Source organism: Nelumbo nucifera, chromosome 2, assembly GCF_055504915.1.
Source record: "Nelumbo nucifera cultivar China Antique chromosome 2, China Antique-T2T, whole genome shotgun sequence".
In the NCBI taxonomy this organism is placed as follows: Eukaryota; Viridiplantae; Streptophyta; class Magnoliopsida; order Proteales; family Nelumbonaceae; genus Nelumbo; species Nelumbo nucifera.
In genome coordinates this window covers 55,197,483-55,214,053 of record NC_142650.1, presented here as the reverse complement: position 1 = coordinate 55,214,053, position 16,571 = coordinate 55,197,483, and the positions used below count along the sequence as shown (strand labels likewise).

At 39.0% G+C, this 16,571-nt stretch overlaps 1 protein-coding gene across 1 annotated transcript; it reads right to left on the bottom strand.

The window, feature by feature from the left end:
* Window positions 1-6,682: 6,682 nt before the first annotated feature.
* LOC104586351 (ruBisCO large subunit-binding protein subunit alpha-like) lies at window positions 6,683-14,754 on the bottom strand. Its single transcript, XM_010243549.3, has 8 exons — window positions 14,518-14,754; window positions 13,827-14,001; window positions 12,513-12,634; window positions 10,310-10,517; window positions 10,010-10,155; window positions 9,635-9,941; window positions 7,998-8,449; window positions 6,683-7,233 (listed from the first exon to the last, which is right to left on the bottom strand). The coding sequence occupies exons 1-8, from the start codon at window positions 14,569-14,571 to the stop codon at window positions 6,946-6,948; spliced, it is 1,752 nt and encodes a 583-aa protein (XP_010241851.1). The 5' UTR covers window positions 14,572-14,754; the 3' UTR covers window positions 6,683-6,945.
* Between the last annotated feature and the right edge of the window lie 1,817 nt (window positions 14,755-16,571).

Genomic DNA, 16,571 nt, shown 5'->3' with positions numbered 1-16,571 from the left:
AAAAATAAAATAAAGTAGTCCCCACTTTATATGAAAGAGGATGGAGTTAAGAATTAAGTTATTTGTTTGGGAATGAGGTAAGAAGCAAGGTAATGTGATCCTTACATTATATAAGAGAGGATTGAAGGAGGTGGTGCAAATTCTGTATCAATTTTTGAGATATAAAATTTGCACTGCCAATAAATGCAAATAATTCAAACTGAGCCTTATAATTATCCAAAGTATCTATAAGTCCATTTACCCAAAAAAATCAGAGGAATTTTTTGTCAGGTTTAAGTTCAGTAGATGGCTAAGTTATTGTCAGTAAACCCAGTGAAAGTTTAAGGCATTTGACCCAAAAAAAGGAGAATTTGGGATTTGATTTTAATGACCAATGACCCAGTAATTCAATTGACCAATGGCCTAGTACTCTGCCAGTCTGCCAGAGCTAATCCACTAACCCCCTAACTGGGTCTGGCATATAGATATAGCACTCTGCCTTTGTGGGGGACAAAGCCATCTGGTGTGCCAAAAAAATAATGTTCATCATACTGTGACCCAACAAGCTTTTCAGTTTTTCTGTCCACTTCGAGTCTCATAGCATTTGATGAAAAGAGAAAGAAAGAGGAAAGGTTAGAATTTAGGCAATTTATTCTTCAACCAATAATCTATTCAAGTACACCTGTTACACCAGTTGCAGCCTTCTGATTTGAACTGATAATAACTTAGATGTTGTTGATTTTTTTTTATTCAGTAAATTGTATGTGATAATGAAAATCACATCTATATATCTTATATATATATATATATATATATATCTATTGAAAGGGATAGATGTGATCTCTCCCTTCGCCAATATATATATATGGTCCGTTCTAATAATAAAAATTATAGGGAAAAAATTGAGTGTGTGAGGTCTATTAAGCAGTATCATACATGTTATGTCATTTGAGTATATGACTCATACGACCCCAAAAGGGAACCATTGTGGCCATCATTTTTTTGGGTCGACGGTTCGACCATTTGGTTCGAACAGGTCGACAGCTCGACCGCTTGGGTCAATGGGTCATTAACCAATTCAATGGTTTTTTGCCAGGGATCCAGATTGGGTTAAAACGGGACCAGTTGCCCGGATGGTTCCCAATTTAAAAAAAAAAAATGTAGTTCTACTGTCTGGTTCGAACGGACGGCCCATTCTGACAACAAAAATTACAAACAAAAAATTGAGTGTGTGAGGTCCATTAAGCAGTATCATACGTGTTATGTCATTCAAGCTATGATCCATACGACTCGAAAACGGAACTGTTTTGGCCACCGGTTTTCGGGTTGACGGTTCGACCGCCCGGTTCGAAAGGATGGCCCGTTCTAACAACAAAAATTAAAAAAATAAAAAATGGCCAAAAACGATTGAACAGGTCAACGGATCAATAGTTCGACTGCCTAGGTCAATGGGTCGTTGACCAATTTAATAGTTTTTGGCTAGAGACTGGGATTGGGATAAAATGAAACCAGTTGCCTGGACAGTTCCCAATTAAAAAATAAAAAACGGTCAAAAATCATTGAACGGGTTGACAGTTCAACCGCATGGGTCAAGGGGTCGTTAACCGATTCAACGGTTTTTGTCCAAGGACTGTGATTGGGGTAAAATGAACCAGTTGCCTAGACGGTTCCTAGGTCGAAATGCCCATTCATCTAGGTCAATGATAGTTTGAAAACAATGGTTTTTTATAATTTTGGATTTTCACTATTCAAAGGTTTCTTCTACTGTTGGCTTTATTCAAGCATGTGCGATATGTTCCTTTTTTTCATTTTCTGCTTTTTTTTAATATTTGGTATTCTTCTTCAAGATCCTCCAAAACAGGGGTTTACCACTATTTTATTTCTTCCCTTTTGTTTTTTCTTTGGGTTTCTTGTGCAATGTTTTTTTTTTTCTTACAAGATGATCTGCTTTGTTTCTTTCTTTGATTGCATGTATGTTTAGCTCCGTCTCAAAGCAGAACTTTGGACTCAATTTTCTATTTTTTTTCCTTAGTTTTTCCAGTTTTGTGGATTTACCGCCATTTTTTTTTCTATGTTTAAGGTCACTTTGGATTTATCTTTCAAGGTTTTGAAATTCCTTGCAATGTCCACCATTCCCATGACTATGACTACAAAGTTATTTCGTCTAATTATTGACATCTAGAAAAAATGACCTAGAAACGGAACCGTTTTGGCCATCAGTTTTCAGAACGGATGGCCCGTTCTGACAACAAAAATTAAAAAATAAAAAAAAAATAATTAAAAATAAAAAATGGCCAAAAACTGTTGAAAGGGTCGACGGGTCAACAGATCGTTAACTGATTCAACGATTTTTGGCATGGGACCGGATTTGGGGTAAAACGGAATTGGTTGCCTATATGGTTCCCGGGCCAAACGGTCCTACTGTCTAGGTCAACTGGGAGTTCTTAGTGTGAAACAAAGGTGAGCTATGAATTAAAACTTAGAACTATCATTGTATGATCATATTCTTTTATATGAGATGCTTTGCTGAAGCAATATTTAAAAAATGAACACATGATGATCTCTTTTAAGTCTTTATATAAACTTCAAGACTTAAAGTACTTATAATTCCAAGTTTCTTATTCAGAAATCATTCTCTTTCATTCCAGCCCCTGCGAAGCAAGGCCCTCCGCTAGTTTAACTTTATTGTCATTGGATATTGACTCCAGTTCTCAGGTCCTCCATCGATCACGTATTTGCAGCAGGGAGAGTCTATAACCAATTGGCACGGTTGCACTGCTTGTTGGACTTGGACCCTGTAGTCTGTCACATGCCTAAACTTGGGCTTTGTTGCGACAAAAGCCCATCAGTGTTGGGACCGCTTCATATTTATTTGGCATGTCTTAACTAAACTTATCCCCTAATCTCCAACAGGTGATAAAATGAGGTTAAGACATCCAAAAAAGAATATCCACAGAACTAGTAAGAAGAATCAGAGGCAGACCAAAACGGACACTGATTGAAGTATGGGTGTCAATGGATCCATTGAACGGATTAGACAGATTTATAAGACATATTGAATTGGACCAGTTGAGACTTAATAGTCCATCTGCATTGGATTTATATTGGATTTAGTCAGATTGGATCAATATCTAAACCAATATCTGATCCATTCATAGAAAATAAGAATACAAGTGTCAATGAACCTGGTTTATAATGGAATAAATGTAAATTAAAATCAATTTGAACAGATTGGACGGTCCAGACATTGAATAGGATCAATCTAAAATGGTCCAAAGTATTCATTGGACTGGATTGAACCTGATCCATTTGTAATGAAATCATACTGGACTGGATCAGATTAAACCAAATCCGGTCCAATTGATGCCCCTAAGTTGAAGTAGTGATAATGGATATGGCACTGAATAGATTGGAATGACAGAACAGGATTCATCTAGGGGATCTCATGTAATTAGGACAAGGTTAGATGACGTTAATGATGGTCTTGACCACGAAAGATTCATATCAAGTCCCATTTGGACACCACAACTATGCCCCAAATCTCCAACACCATGGTAGTTGTTCCCTTTCCTTGAAATTAGACCTGTTCACGGGCCACCCTTCAGGCTTGGCCCATGAACACTTTTCCACTGCTTCAGGCTCAGCTTTGGACTGAATCCATTCAAATTTTGGTTAAAGCTAAGTCCAAGCCCAGTCTAAGAAACTGATTTGCACTGAATCTATTGATCACAACACATTGTTGACTACATTAGTTCAGTCACACAACGAGAACATCCTCGGCTTTATAAAATACAACAAATGTTTCCACGTGTACGGCTGGACGAATGTAACCAGCAAATGGCCTTTTTTTTGCTCAGGCCGGATGTATTTCAAAGGTTGAAGTAGTGTTGCTGCTGCTGCATGAATCAGAAGCAGTTTCTAACTACCAAGGATCCATTGTAGTATGGATGACGACATCAGTATATCCAGCCAGCCCACTGATGCATTTGGCCCTACGGCATCGTTTGGCTGCCAACAAGTGGCCTTGACTGAAGGGCTGATTAATAGCTTGGTCATGTGATTAGAGAGAAAGAGAGAAACTGTTGGTTTGATATGAAGCGGTTGTCAAACTAACACTTTAAAACCAAAAGAAAGGAACTTGATCAACCTAAAAATTTTTGTTAGTCTGAAGAAAACAAGACCAAGGTTTTAAAAATCGCACTAGACATGGAGCCGCTCTGGGGACCGGTTCTTGGGTTGAATGGTCCAACTGTTCGGTTCAAACGGATGGCCCATTCTGATTTAAAAAAATAAATAAATAAAATAAAAATGGCCAAAAATTTTTGTCTGGGCTGATGGGTCGACAGTTCGACCACCCAGTTCAGCGGGTCACAGACCAAATCAATATATGGTTTTTTGCCAAAAAGCAATTTTAGGATGAAACGGAATCAGTTAACCGTTTTTCAAAACCATGAATAAGACAATAAAGATCATTTAATATGCCTGCCAATCAAGTTCTCTTTAGTATTTATCTGCCTTCTAAGGGCAAGTTGGAATCTTGGAAAAAAATTGAGATTTTAGACCAATCCAGACTCAAAATCCATCTGGACTATCAATCCAATCATCCAAGTTTTTTTTCCCTGTAATAGGCTACAGAAAAGGGGTAGCCCTTCTCCAAATCCCTATACCCCCACCCCCCAACCTGGGTGAAGGCGGGACTCTATCCTAGGTGTCCCACTACAACCAGTTAGGGACTTTGGTGGTGTTTGGCATCAATGCTGTTTTTGGAGAAAACGGCACCCCATTGGTGTCACGTCAGAAAAGGCGGTGGTTCAAAAAACAGCCTCTTATTTGACATCATTTTTTCAGGAAAAAATAACATTGCTCTAGACCACACCTTGGAAATCAAAAAAGTGTGGACTGAAGAAACACCAAATTCAATGGCAGTGTTTGGCATCGATGTCGTTTTCTGAGAAAATGGCACCACATCGGTGCCATGTCAGAAAAAACTGTGCTTCAGAAAACAGCCTCTTATTTGGCATCGTTTTTCCAAAAAAACGTTGCTCCAGACCACGCCTTAGAAATCGGGAAAATGTGGTCTGAAGAAACGCCAAATTCAATGTCTTCTCAGAAAACAGCCTGTTGTTGCCAGTCGGTGTTGGATAATGTAAACCAATGCTGAAAATGGCTATACAGCACTGGTACCAAACAAAACCAGTGTTGTTTTTCCAGAAAACAGCCTATGTGGCAGCATCAATGCCAAACAAAAAAAAAAAGCCGTTTTCTGAGAAAATGGTGCAATAGACCCTCATGCATACAGCACCGTTTTGTCAGAAAACATCTCTGAAGCAACGGCATCGATGTCAAACACCTACAATGTTTTCCATTGCTGCCAATGATGCAATGGTGTGGCATCATCTTGACATTGGATAAAGTAGACCAATACTAAAATCAATTATACAACACTGGTACCAAACAAAACCAGTGCTGTTTTCCCAGGAAACAGCCTATATGGCAGCATCATGCCAAATAAAAAAATAGCTATTTTCTGAAAAAACGGTGCAACAGACCCTCATGCGTACAGCACCGTATTCTCAGAAAATATCTCTGAAGCAAGGGCATCGATGCCAAATACCCCAGCAGGGTAGCTGGCACCTTCTCCAACCATCCAAGTTGATAATCACTTTTTATCTGCAATTCAACATTTATAAATCCAGCATATATATATAAATCCAATCATCCAAGTTGATAAATATAAAGAGAGAGAGAGACTGAAGGTCATGTAGATGAGCAGTGGGCCCATTTCCCAGACACCGTGTTGAACTACTGCTCAATGTAACTAGTCTTTTTATCTAAGCCCTAAGCAAGGTTCAAAACTGGTTCAGGGGGGCCGGTTTAAGGCTCTTCCACCCTCTGAACAGGTCAGACCCCCAATACACCCACTATAAGAGCGTATCAGAGGGGTCCCGGAATAGTATGTATGAGCCGATGTGTCGATACTTTTAAGTTTGAACATTGATTCAAAGTATTGACACAGGCCGATACCTTTTTTTAGGCTTTATTTATTTATTTTTGTAAGGTGTATTGGCCTGTATTGATACTTTTTTTTAGGTTATATTTGTTTTTGAAACCGATTTAAAGGGATCAATTTAAGGTTACTCTCTGAACCAGTGGCTGACCCAATACAACCCCCGGAAGGGCGTATCAGGAAATCATCTATCTATCGATACTTTGAACCTTGGCCCTAAGCTCCAAAAGATCATGTAGATGGTATCAAATTATCGAATTCACATCTGCACCCCCACAAACGCCTCCCACCGTATATAGGAAATATCTCCCACCGAGAACTTCGGGAGATGTTCCAACTTCCAAATGCACGTTAAGATGTGCTTTTGAGGCGCAGATGTGCTTGGAGGATGAAAGGGGAGAGTGGGTTTGTTAGGCGGGGCTAGACTCTTGGTAGGGAGGGAATAGGGGGCAGCGGAAAATGATCGATTGATTTTTCTGGCATTAGAGTCAAGCTGCACTTCAGTGACAGTGTGATCAAACAAATAACAGTGGAGTACCGCCCGGATGCAATGCATCTGAATCCTAAGATAACTGATTCCAACTTAAGACTGCGCTGGTGCAACAGCAAAGTCTTGATCCACCGCCACGACCAAAACAACCATTTGGAATCGAAAATGAATATTTCGATAAGACTATCACATAACACCATGAAAACTATAAAAGCAATGGTCCCAACTTGAATTTTCAACAATATATATTCGTACAAAAAAAAAAAAAAGAGAAGAAATTCCCGCTCAAATGCCACTTCTATTGGACGTGTTGCACCTTTCAAGGCATTCACGTAAACCAACTTCCTCTAATGCCACTTCAAGGCATTCACGTAAACCATTTAGCCTTGGCCTATATAAAATCACATCTACTGATTCTACCATCGATTTACTGTTAAGTTTTGACAAAAACAAAGGTAAAATAAAAGAATTACACAGCAAGGCCTTGCGGGGGTGCAGCTACTGGAGCCTTTGGCCTGGGCTTCTCCACCACGATGGCCTGAGTAGTCAAGACCATTCCCGCCACGGATGCAGCATTCTGCAACGCGCACCTTGTAACCTTAGCCGGGTCAATAACCCCGGCCTCCATCAAGTTCTCATACTTGTCCGTCATAGCATTGTATCCCATCTCCCATTCACTATCCTTTATCTTCTCTACCACTACTTCACCCTCCACCCCTGCATTGTGAGCAATCAACGATGCCGGTGCTACTAGTGCCTGAAAAAGGAAAACAAAAAAGATTAAAACAAAACAAACTGAGATTTAGAAATGCTTCCCTCAATGGCAGGAATTAGGCTAATGGTAGATTCTTCACCTCCCTGCATCTACAAAAAATCACATGACCCACCAGTATAGCTTTTAAAGCCCTAATTGAAAAGAACAAGTCATGTGCCTGATCATGTCAGGCGAAGTCATATTTTTAGGGCACGTTTGGAAAAAGCTAAAGCTTTGATTAAACTGCCTTTGCTGAGCCGTTATGAGGAAGCTAAGAGAAGCTTCATGAAAACTTTTTTTTGACTGAAGCAGTGTATTTGAACTTACAGGATTCTTTCACCAAACATTGTTTTTAGGCTGTCAGGGTGGCGCCCACCTTGAAAAGCCATAAGCTGTCTCCTCAAAGCCCTCCCAAACAGACACTTAGGGCCCACTTGGGAGTGAGAGGGCTGAAGTTTTATTTGAGCTGCTTTGGAAAAGTTTTATTTCAGCAGAAAGCCATGTTTTTTTGGTTTTAAGATTGCTATTTTAGGATGTCGGGGGTTTTCACCAAACATTATTTGTAGGCTGTCTGGTGGGATCCACTCCACAAAGCCAGATACGTGAAAACCATTCCAAACGGGCACCTATAGGAGGCACTCTGGCTCCCAAACATCCATCTTAACATGGCTGGTTATGGTGTCCATTTAACCCAATTAGTGAAAGAAAATTTTCTTTTTTGCATGATAAAGCGCACGATATAAAATAGATTACTATGATATGCTTACCTTCTGCACGATATCAGCACCTAGCCGTTCATCAGCATCTTCAAGTTTGTCCTTAATTGTAGGGATGTACGTGGAGAGGTGAACCAAGGCAGCACCTCCACCAGGCACAATCCCTTCCTCTATGGCTGCAAAAGTAGAATTCTTGGCATCCTCAATCCGAAGTTTGCGGTCCTCAAGCTCAGTCTCAGTTGCAGCTCCCACTTTTATAACAGCAACTCCACCAGACAGCTTGGCAATTCTCTCAGCCAACTTCTCGGAATCATAAATAGAATCTGTCTCGGCTAGTTCTTTTTTTATTTGTGCAATTCTAGCTTGAATCTCATCCTTGGTTGCAGCATCAGCAATAATGGTGGTGGAGTCCTTACTAATAGTCACCTTTCTTGCCAGACCAAGTTGCTCAACTGAGGTGTTCTCTATCAGCAACCCCAGATCACTAGCTTGGAACTCAGCCCCTGAAGAGGAAAAGAACAGAGTTTAGGGTGTCAACAGATATTGTAATAAATGCACTACATAACCACCACTGTATGTGAAGAAAGATCAGAAACCAAGGCTGCATTTATTTGCAATGCAAATCTGAATCGGATACAAATTTTGCATCCAGTTCACTTTTGCTTCCATTTGTTTGTGACTATGATTTGCACTCTTATCTGATGCAAAATTTGCACTTTTGGCTCAGTTTGGAAGGAATATAAATACAAATATGTACAGTACAAATACATACAAAATAATACGAAATGTAAGGTTTTGCACTCTACATATTTGTATTTGTACTCCTTCCAAACTGAGCCTTTGTCTCATTTGCATCCCTTAGCATATATGCAAAACCTAATGCAAATTTTGCATCACTTCCTCAGTTCCTCCTACCTATTCTCTCTCATATAAAGTGGGGACCACATTAATTTGCTTCCTACCTTACCCCCCCAAATAATCATGTGGAGCCAAAGGAAAAAATCACTTTATTTTACAAGAATAAGCAAATTTTACTTCCTGTATGATTTAAGGCCCCGTTTGGTTCGCAGGAATAGAAGTCTGGAATAGGGATCAGAATGGGCTATTCCGATTCCAACTGTTTGGGTGGGCGGAATCGAAATCCCATTCCCATTCCTGCTGGAATTTGAGGGAATGACCATTCCCTGCCCCTCCCTGGGGAATGAAATCCCATTCCTGCTGATTTTAATTCCCATTCTCATTCCTGTCTGAACCAAACAGATTATGGGAATGGACCATTCCGATTCCGACCCCGGAGGATTTTGATTCCGATTCCGATTCTGATTCCGACTGCAAACCAAACAGACCCTAAATGTGAACTTTTCTTTTGTGACCCACTCAAGTAATGGGGCTGCTCATTCTCTAGCTAATAGCAACTCATGATTTTGATTTCTCAGGTTGTTGGGGTTCTAGTCCCCCTGTTTGGCTGATGAACTCTTTATTGGCTGATGACTGATGTTGAAGTCCGGTCAAATTATAGGAGTTGTTAGTAGTATTGCAGGTAGTAGTGTCACTAGTTAGTTCTTTGTGGTGTGTTGTTTCAGAGTTTTCTTGTTGTCAGTCTATTCTCTCTTAGTTTTCTTAATGAAAATTTCATATTTTCTACCAAAAAAAACTAAAATATTTCATTCTGTAAGAAAATCAAGTACCTGTTACGATGGCAATATCCTGAAGGAGAGCCTTACGCCTCTCACCAAAACCCGGCGCTTTAATTGCAGCAACATTTAGAATACCACGGAGTTTGTTCACAACAAGAGTAGCCAAAGCCTCCCCAGTGACATCTTCAGCTATAATAAGGAGAGGAGCTCTAAGTTGTGTGGTCTTCTCCAACAGAGGAATTATGTCCTTTATTGTTGAAACCTTCTGATCAGTGACCAAGACTCTTGCATTCTCAAATTCAACAATCATTTTCTCAGGGTTCGTAACAAATTGTGGCGAAATGTAACCTCGGTCAATCTGCAGGCAAAGTCCAATGAATAACATCAAGGACATATATATATATAAAAAAAATAAAAGATACATACCTCCATTCCTTCTTCCACATCTACTGTTGTCTCAAAGGATGATGACGACTCAATAGATAAAACACCATCAGGGCCAACCTTATCAATTGCATCAGCAATCATAGTCCCAATGATGTCATCATTGCCAGCAGAGATAGAAGCAACAGCTGAAATGCATTAAAAGGAAAACCATCAGAAAGGATAAATTAGCATAAAGCAATTACTAATGATAAAAAAACGTGAACTCTTGGAAAAAGAATAAAAACACAACACTGGAAAAAGAAAAATAACTTGTGATGTTAATGAAGTCCATTTTAATACCTTTAATATCATCACGTCCCTTCACAGCCCTAGCTTTCTTCTCTAACTCATCCACCAGGCCTTGTACAGTCTTGTCAATTCCTTTCTTGAGCGAGACAGGGTTTGCACCAGAAGTAACACTCAACAAGCCTAATTTGATAATTTCACGTGCAAGAATGGATGCTGTTGTTGTCCCATCACCAGCAGAGTCATTTGTCTTACTTGCAACCTTCATCCCAGAAACTAAGAATGTTAATACATATAGTCACCAGCAATGCTCCAGAAACTACAGCATCTGAGAGTTCAGACACATTTTTTTATCACTACTTAAAGAAGACCAACACATCACCTCACACAAAAATGAAAAGAGAAGGGGGGGTATATACGAGGGCCCTGAACATGGTTTAAAATTTTGTGGAAATTTTAAGTATTTTGGTTTCAATAAGCTGCACCAAAAAGTTAAAATTGCATGTTTGTACCCTTTTTTGCTAAAATTTTGTAAAACTTGGCATAATTCAGAATATTCTATCAATGTAAATTTTTGAATTTCCAAAGTTTTAGAATATTTTGACATAACAGATATTTCAACCAAACATATTTCTGTTTTTAATGGTTTGACATTTATAATGGTATTTTATTTGGGGCATTAAAATATTAAATTGATATTGAAGTTTTCAGTATATTTCAGTTCCCTTGAGGGACAGATATAACCAAAATTGTGGTTTACAAAACCTTGCCATGAACTGCACACACCTGAAGAACAAATTGCACACACAGCATGCAATTCACTCCTATTGAAGCATGATAAACAGAATATGGCACTGCAATGCTAACCCTCTGGTTGTGACATAGATCTTGTGCATGCAAGAGGAAAAATGCTATGCTTTAGCAACTTAAAATCTCGTATTTCCTTCTTTCTGCCCATGGTAGGCATATATACAAGGATCAAAGTATTAATACACCCCTGATGTTGCAGAAAGGGTGTATCGGTACTTTGAACCTTTCACTTTAAATATTTTTAGTTTCTTTTTCAAAATTTAAAGAGTCAACATTTAATGCTAACGTTTAAAACAACACCTTTTAAAAAAATACCCTAAAAACAGTGCATCGGTACCCTACTGATACGAGCCAATACATTGCAAAATTTTGATCTTTGATGATCATGGTCCATGAGGGGCTTAGCACCTAGAATTAAGGGGCTTAACACAAGTCCAGAGGCCCACCTCAGCCTGCACCTGGGCCTGAAATATAGGACAAGTCCCCTACGCAGGCATTCCAGGCTATGGCTATAAATATATACTTACAGTTTTACACGTATTGGGTTGAATCCCGGACCCAAAACTTGTGGGGGTACATGAATGCTCAACCCTAATATATGCATAGATATTGAAATTTTCAGTTTATTTCCTTTTCCTTACAAATTTCTTGATTCTAAATAAATTTAGGTCACACCTTTTGAAAGGGCTGCTCTTACTAGACATTCTTTCAAGAGTTGCAGGTTTGAACATCTCTTTTCTTGATAAATCCTCCTCACTACCACTCTCCACAACAATTTTTTTTTAGATTGAGGACAACCCAACCCTTATGTCAACTATGTTAGCATATCTCATCCCAGAATCAGCAAATTAGCTAGGTCTTTCAATAGTTTCAATGAGTCAGGCCATTTCAACCTAAATGCTAAAGTCGACCTTATTAAGTGGGTGGAGAAACTATCCAAGAAATACCACCCAACCCAGATACCAAATAAAGCACACACAGAAGATACAGCTAGAAGTGTATTACATCAAATTTTAAAATTAAATAAATAAATAAATGGTTCATAGACCAATTCATTTCAAAGTTTCCTTCAAATCAACCGTCAAGAAGTTCAAACGATGACCTTTAAAAGTTAAGATATTTTCATGCGGCTACTAACAACAGAAACAAACAAGTATTTATATTATATCCAAAAAAAACTTGTAAAGATTCTACAGTGTACTTTATCTGCAAAAGCAACTGCTCTTTTTCCCATTTCCTATATTTATGAAACAAACTAGCCCAGTAGAATCTTGCCTGAGTTTCCTTCGCACAACAATCAGTTTTTTGCAATTTTCACTATGACCCCTCTTTTCAACAGCAATTATGAAACTAAATTTTTTCCACTTTTACCCTCATGAAGCCTAGCTAACTTGTAAATCAATTCATTAAAACGTGTTGGAAAGAAAAAACAACACAGGATCCTTACCTCTCTTATGAGAGCTGCACCAGCATTTTCCATGTTATCTGCAAGCTCAATAGCTCGAGCAATTGTTACCCCATCATTGACCACCTTGGGGCTCCCAAATTCATCCAAGACCACATTCCTCCCTTCAAAATAGAAAACAGAATCAGCTGCTAGTCCAAGTACAACATTCAAGGTATTTCTCCTCAAGCATCAATTTTTCTCTGTTTGTTTTTTTTTTTTTGATAAAAAGGTAGCCATTTCATTCAAGCAAAAAGACTGAGGTGTATATGAGAATGTACGACAAGGCTAATCAACAAAAACACAAATGCCTCATCAGTCAATTTGCACGATACAAAAAAGTTCCTCTCTAATCCTGATTTAGCTAAGTGATCAGCCTTATGGTTCAGTTCTCTTGACATTCATCTGAAACAGAAACCAAGATGAGCAGTCAACTCTGAAATTTCTAGAAGGAAGCAAGGTTCTAAATATTTTTTTGGATGGGGTGAGCAACATTCTAAATAACAATACAGACTGATATGCCAAATGGAGCATACCAGTCCCTATTGTTGAGGGCTTTAATTTTTTTAGCTTTTTACAAACCTGTTCAGATGGGTCGATATAAGGCCAGTCTACCCCCTGAAACATTGCTTATAGTGGCATATCAGTGGGTCACCAACATGATACGTATCGGCCGATACAGGCCAATTTGTTGTGAAATTTTGATGCTTGCAAGGAAGTATGCCAGCCTCCAAGGCCCAGTCCTAGGTTTACTTGCCCAGAGGATTACATCTCTTCAGTCACCATCAACCAGCAATGACCAATGGTGTAGCTTGCATAGCTTTAGCAGATTTGAGGCCTACAAGGAGGTCCCTAACTTCTGCTTCTGAAGCATCTTTTGCCATGACAGGCCTACTAAAGGTCCAAGCCAGAATGCCACCATATGAATTCAGAATAATACCCCCAAAATCCTGCTTGAACTTTACTTCTGGACGGCTGGACCTCAAGCTACCAACAATTTATCATCGGGATCTAGAATGGAAGGCACGTGCTCAGACAAAGGTTGAAGACCTAGACTAGCAAGAGTTTTTATCTGCCAATTTTTTTTTCGAAGCAATATCATGCTCAGTTATCTAATTAACGTATGAAATTCCAAAAAAAAAAGGAAGAAAACGGAAACCCTACCATCAAGGAAACCTAGCTCAAATGGCCATGTAAGACAGTTTCCTGACAACTACCCCAACCCAAAACAAATGGTAATGTAAGGACTAGTTTGAATAAAACGATCAAGTAGAGAATAGGGATGATGGGACAGATAAACAGAATGCAAAGAAATACCTCTAGGACCAAGAGTAACACCCACAGCATCAGCAAGCTTATCAATTCCAGCCTGAAGCGCCGTCCTTGAACTTTGGTCATAAGCAATTTGTTTTGCAGCCCGGACAACAAATCTACGGCTGGACGGGCCGTTGTTCAACCTTTGCCCCTGATTCACCCTCCTCCTCAAGCTTTCCTGCAACAACATAACACGAACTGTCAAAAAAAAATCAAATTTGGTAAATTCAAGTGGTAACATGAGAATCTAAAGAGTGCTCCATAGCCGAATACCAGCAAACAGAACCACAAAAAGCTACTCAACAAGGCCAGCAACGAGAAGTAATCTCGAATTAAACAACAAAATAAGAAAAAGCTGTCAAACGAAACCAGCATGAATGGGAGTCGGGAGCATCTCCAACGTTCCCTAGATACACTAAAGGACCAAAACATATGCTAGGCTCAACGTCAAATCCAATTTCAGAACCTCAAAGGATTCAACAAGCTAAACCAAAACCAACGACCCATAAATTTCCACAAAAAGCAAATAATGATATCTATCAAACGATTAACAGAAGGATGACATCTTTAATCAAGAATTGCAAATTTCAGCAGAAAATCCACGAAATATTGCTATCAACGAAGAAATGACGGAATTTGATATAAATTACTTGCCCAAATGGTGGGAAAAAGAAAGAAGAATATAACAGAACACCTGTTTGGGAGAGCGAAAAACTGACGCGGTCGAAATGGCATTGGCCGACGCCATTTTCACTGATTCGAGATGCCAGAAAAGGGATAGATGGGGAGATTAGGGTTTATGAATGTTTCTTTTCTTCTACTCGGATGTTGGTGTACCGTGTGTATGTTGTAAGCTTGGGCTGGTTTCAGGGGATGTATGGATAAGGACTGCAGGCATTCATTCATATTAGGGCTTTCGCGAGGGAGGAGTTTCCAGAAGATTCCATGCCCTCGATACTTCCAGACTCAGATCTGTTCACGGGCCGGGTTCAGGTCGGGAGGCCCGAGTGGCCGACCCAACCCTTTTGCCTTGATCTCAGAATTTGACCCGGTGGCCTTTATATAAATCCAACTTTACCATTAGGCTTAGAAATTGGGCCAGAACCTAACCCTTTTATAAAGCTCAAAACTAGGCATGAAATTGGATAAATTGATATAAATTATATATTATTAACATATTTTTATTACATGTAATATTATTGGGTCGGGTTTGTGCTCAGGCTTAAACTTTTGAAAAACCCATGTTCGATCTAAAAAAATAGTCGGGCCTGGATCGTAGAGCTTAAGCCCGAATTTTGTCTAAACCCAATAAAAAACAGGTCAAGCTGGCAAATTCATCCGACTACCTGGCCCATGAACAGGCCTCTAGGGAAGCGTTAAGGGCACGACCAGACCCGTGCCCCTACAAAGATTTATCTCCCTTCTAAATAAATTGCATAGAGGTTGTACATGTTAACTTACTACTTAATGGTAGAAGACTACAAGCTATAAAATTTGGAAACATTACAAAACCATTGATGTGTTTTTTCGACATATACTTTGAACCTCTATTTTACTTTATTTTTACGAAAATTATCCAAAATCCATCATCATTTTTTATGAATTCTCTTAAATTCATCGCAACTTTTCAAAACGTTCAAAACTCACCATGTCATATGAGTTTTATTTTCCAAAACTCACCTTCCGTTAGTAAACTATTAATGTTTCTTAACATAAATGGCCACGTCAGCATAAATAACACTTTTCATAACCAAATTACCCTTGAATGGCGAATTAGGGGAAAGGGTCATTTAGGTTAGGGTTAGACTGAAATTCTCTCTCTCTCTCTCTCTCTGCTTTGCCTCTTTAGCTCAGATCTGGCCACCACACCATCTTCTCTCGCTTAGATCTTGAAGGTAGTCACTGCATCACCCTCTCTCTCGCTCAAATCTGGCAGTGGCACCACCTTCTTTCACTCATATCTTTAAGGTAATCACCGCATCTCTCTCTCTACATATATATATATATATATCTCTATCTATCTCTCGTTCGCTTAGATCTGGCCGTCGCACCACCCTATCTCACTCATATCTTGAAGGTATTCACTACATCACCCACTCTCTTGCTCAGATCTAGCTGCGCTGCTACACCACCTTCTCTCACTCATATCTTGAAGGTAGTCACTGCATCACCCACTCTCTCGCTTAGATCTGGCCGCTACACCACCTTTTCTCGCTCAGATCTTGAAGGTAATCATTGCATCACCCTTTCTCTTGCTCAAATTTGGTCGCCGCACCACCTTCTCTCTCGTTCTTGAAGGTAGTCGCACCACCCTCTCTCTTGCTCAGATCTTACCGCCACCGCACCACCCTCTTCGGATCTTGTTGTCGTTGTAGCACTTTCTCTCTGGCTCGGATTTTGAAGAAGACAATCTATTGGTTTGAAGATTTGAAAGAAGACAATCATAAATTTCAAAGATTTTTTATGTTTTGAAACATTTGCAATGTATTCTTTTGAATATAGAATGTAAATCCCCATCGAGGGTTCTACAAATTTATGCAAAAAATATTTTTGTAATTGTTTATCTGATTGTTTGAAATTTTGTTGCAACAATCTTCGGATTTAGTGTCTAATTTTTGTTTTTTCTTTTGTCTTTTGAAAAATTGTATCATTTAATTAGTTTGTTTGTAATTTTTTATTTTTTCTAAAATATATAATTAAAAACTCTTTTTTTTATTTTTGATTTTTTAGTTGATATTTTTAAATTTG

Bases quoted from the DNA above. Each gene is read 5' to 3' on its own strand.
- LOC104586351 (XM_010243549.3), bottom strand. From the start codon at position 14,571: ATGGCGTCGGCCAATGCCATTTCGACCGCGTCAGTTTTTCGCTCTCCC. The intron at 9,942-10,009 runs GTATGTATCTTT...CTTTGCCTGCAG, and splicing joins ATGTGGAAGAAGGAATGGAG to ATTGACCGAGGTTACATTTC. The intron at 8,450-9,634 runs GTACTTGATTTT...TTTCCTCTTCAG, and splicing joins GGATATTGCCATCGTAACAG to GGGCTGAGTTCCAAGCTAGT.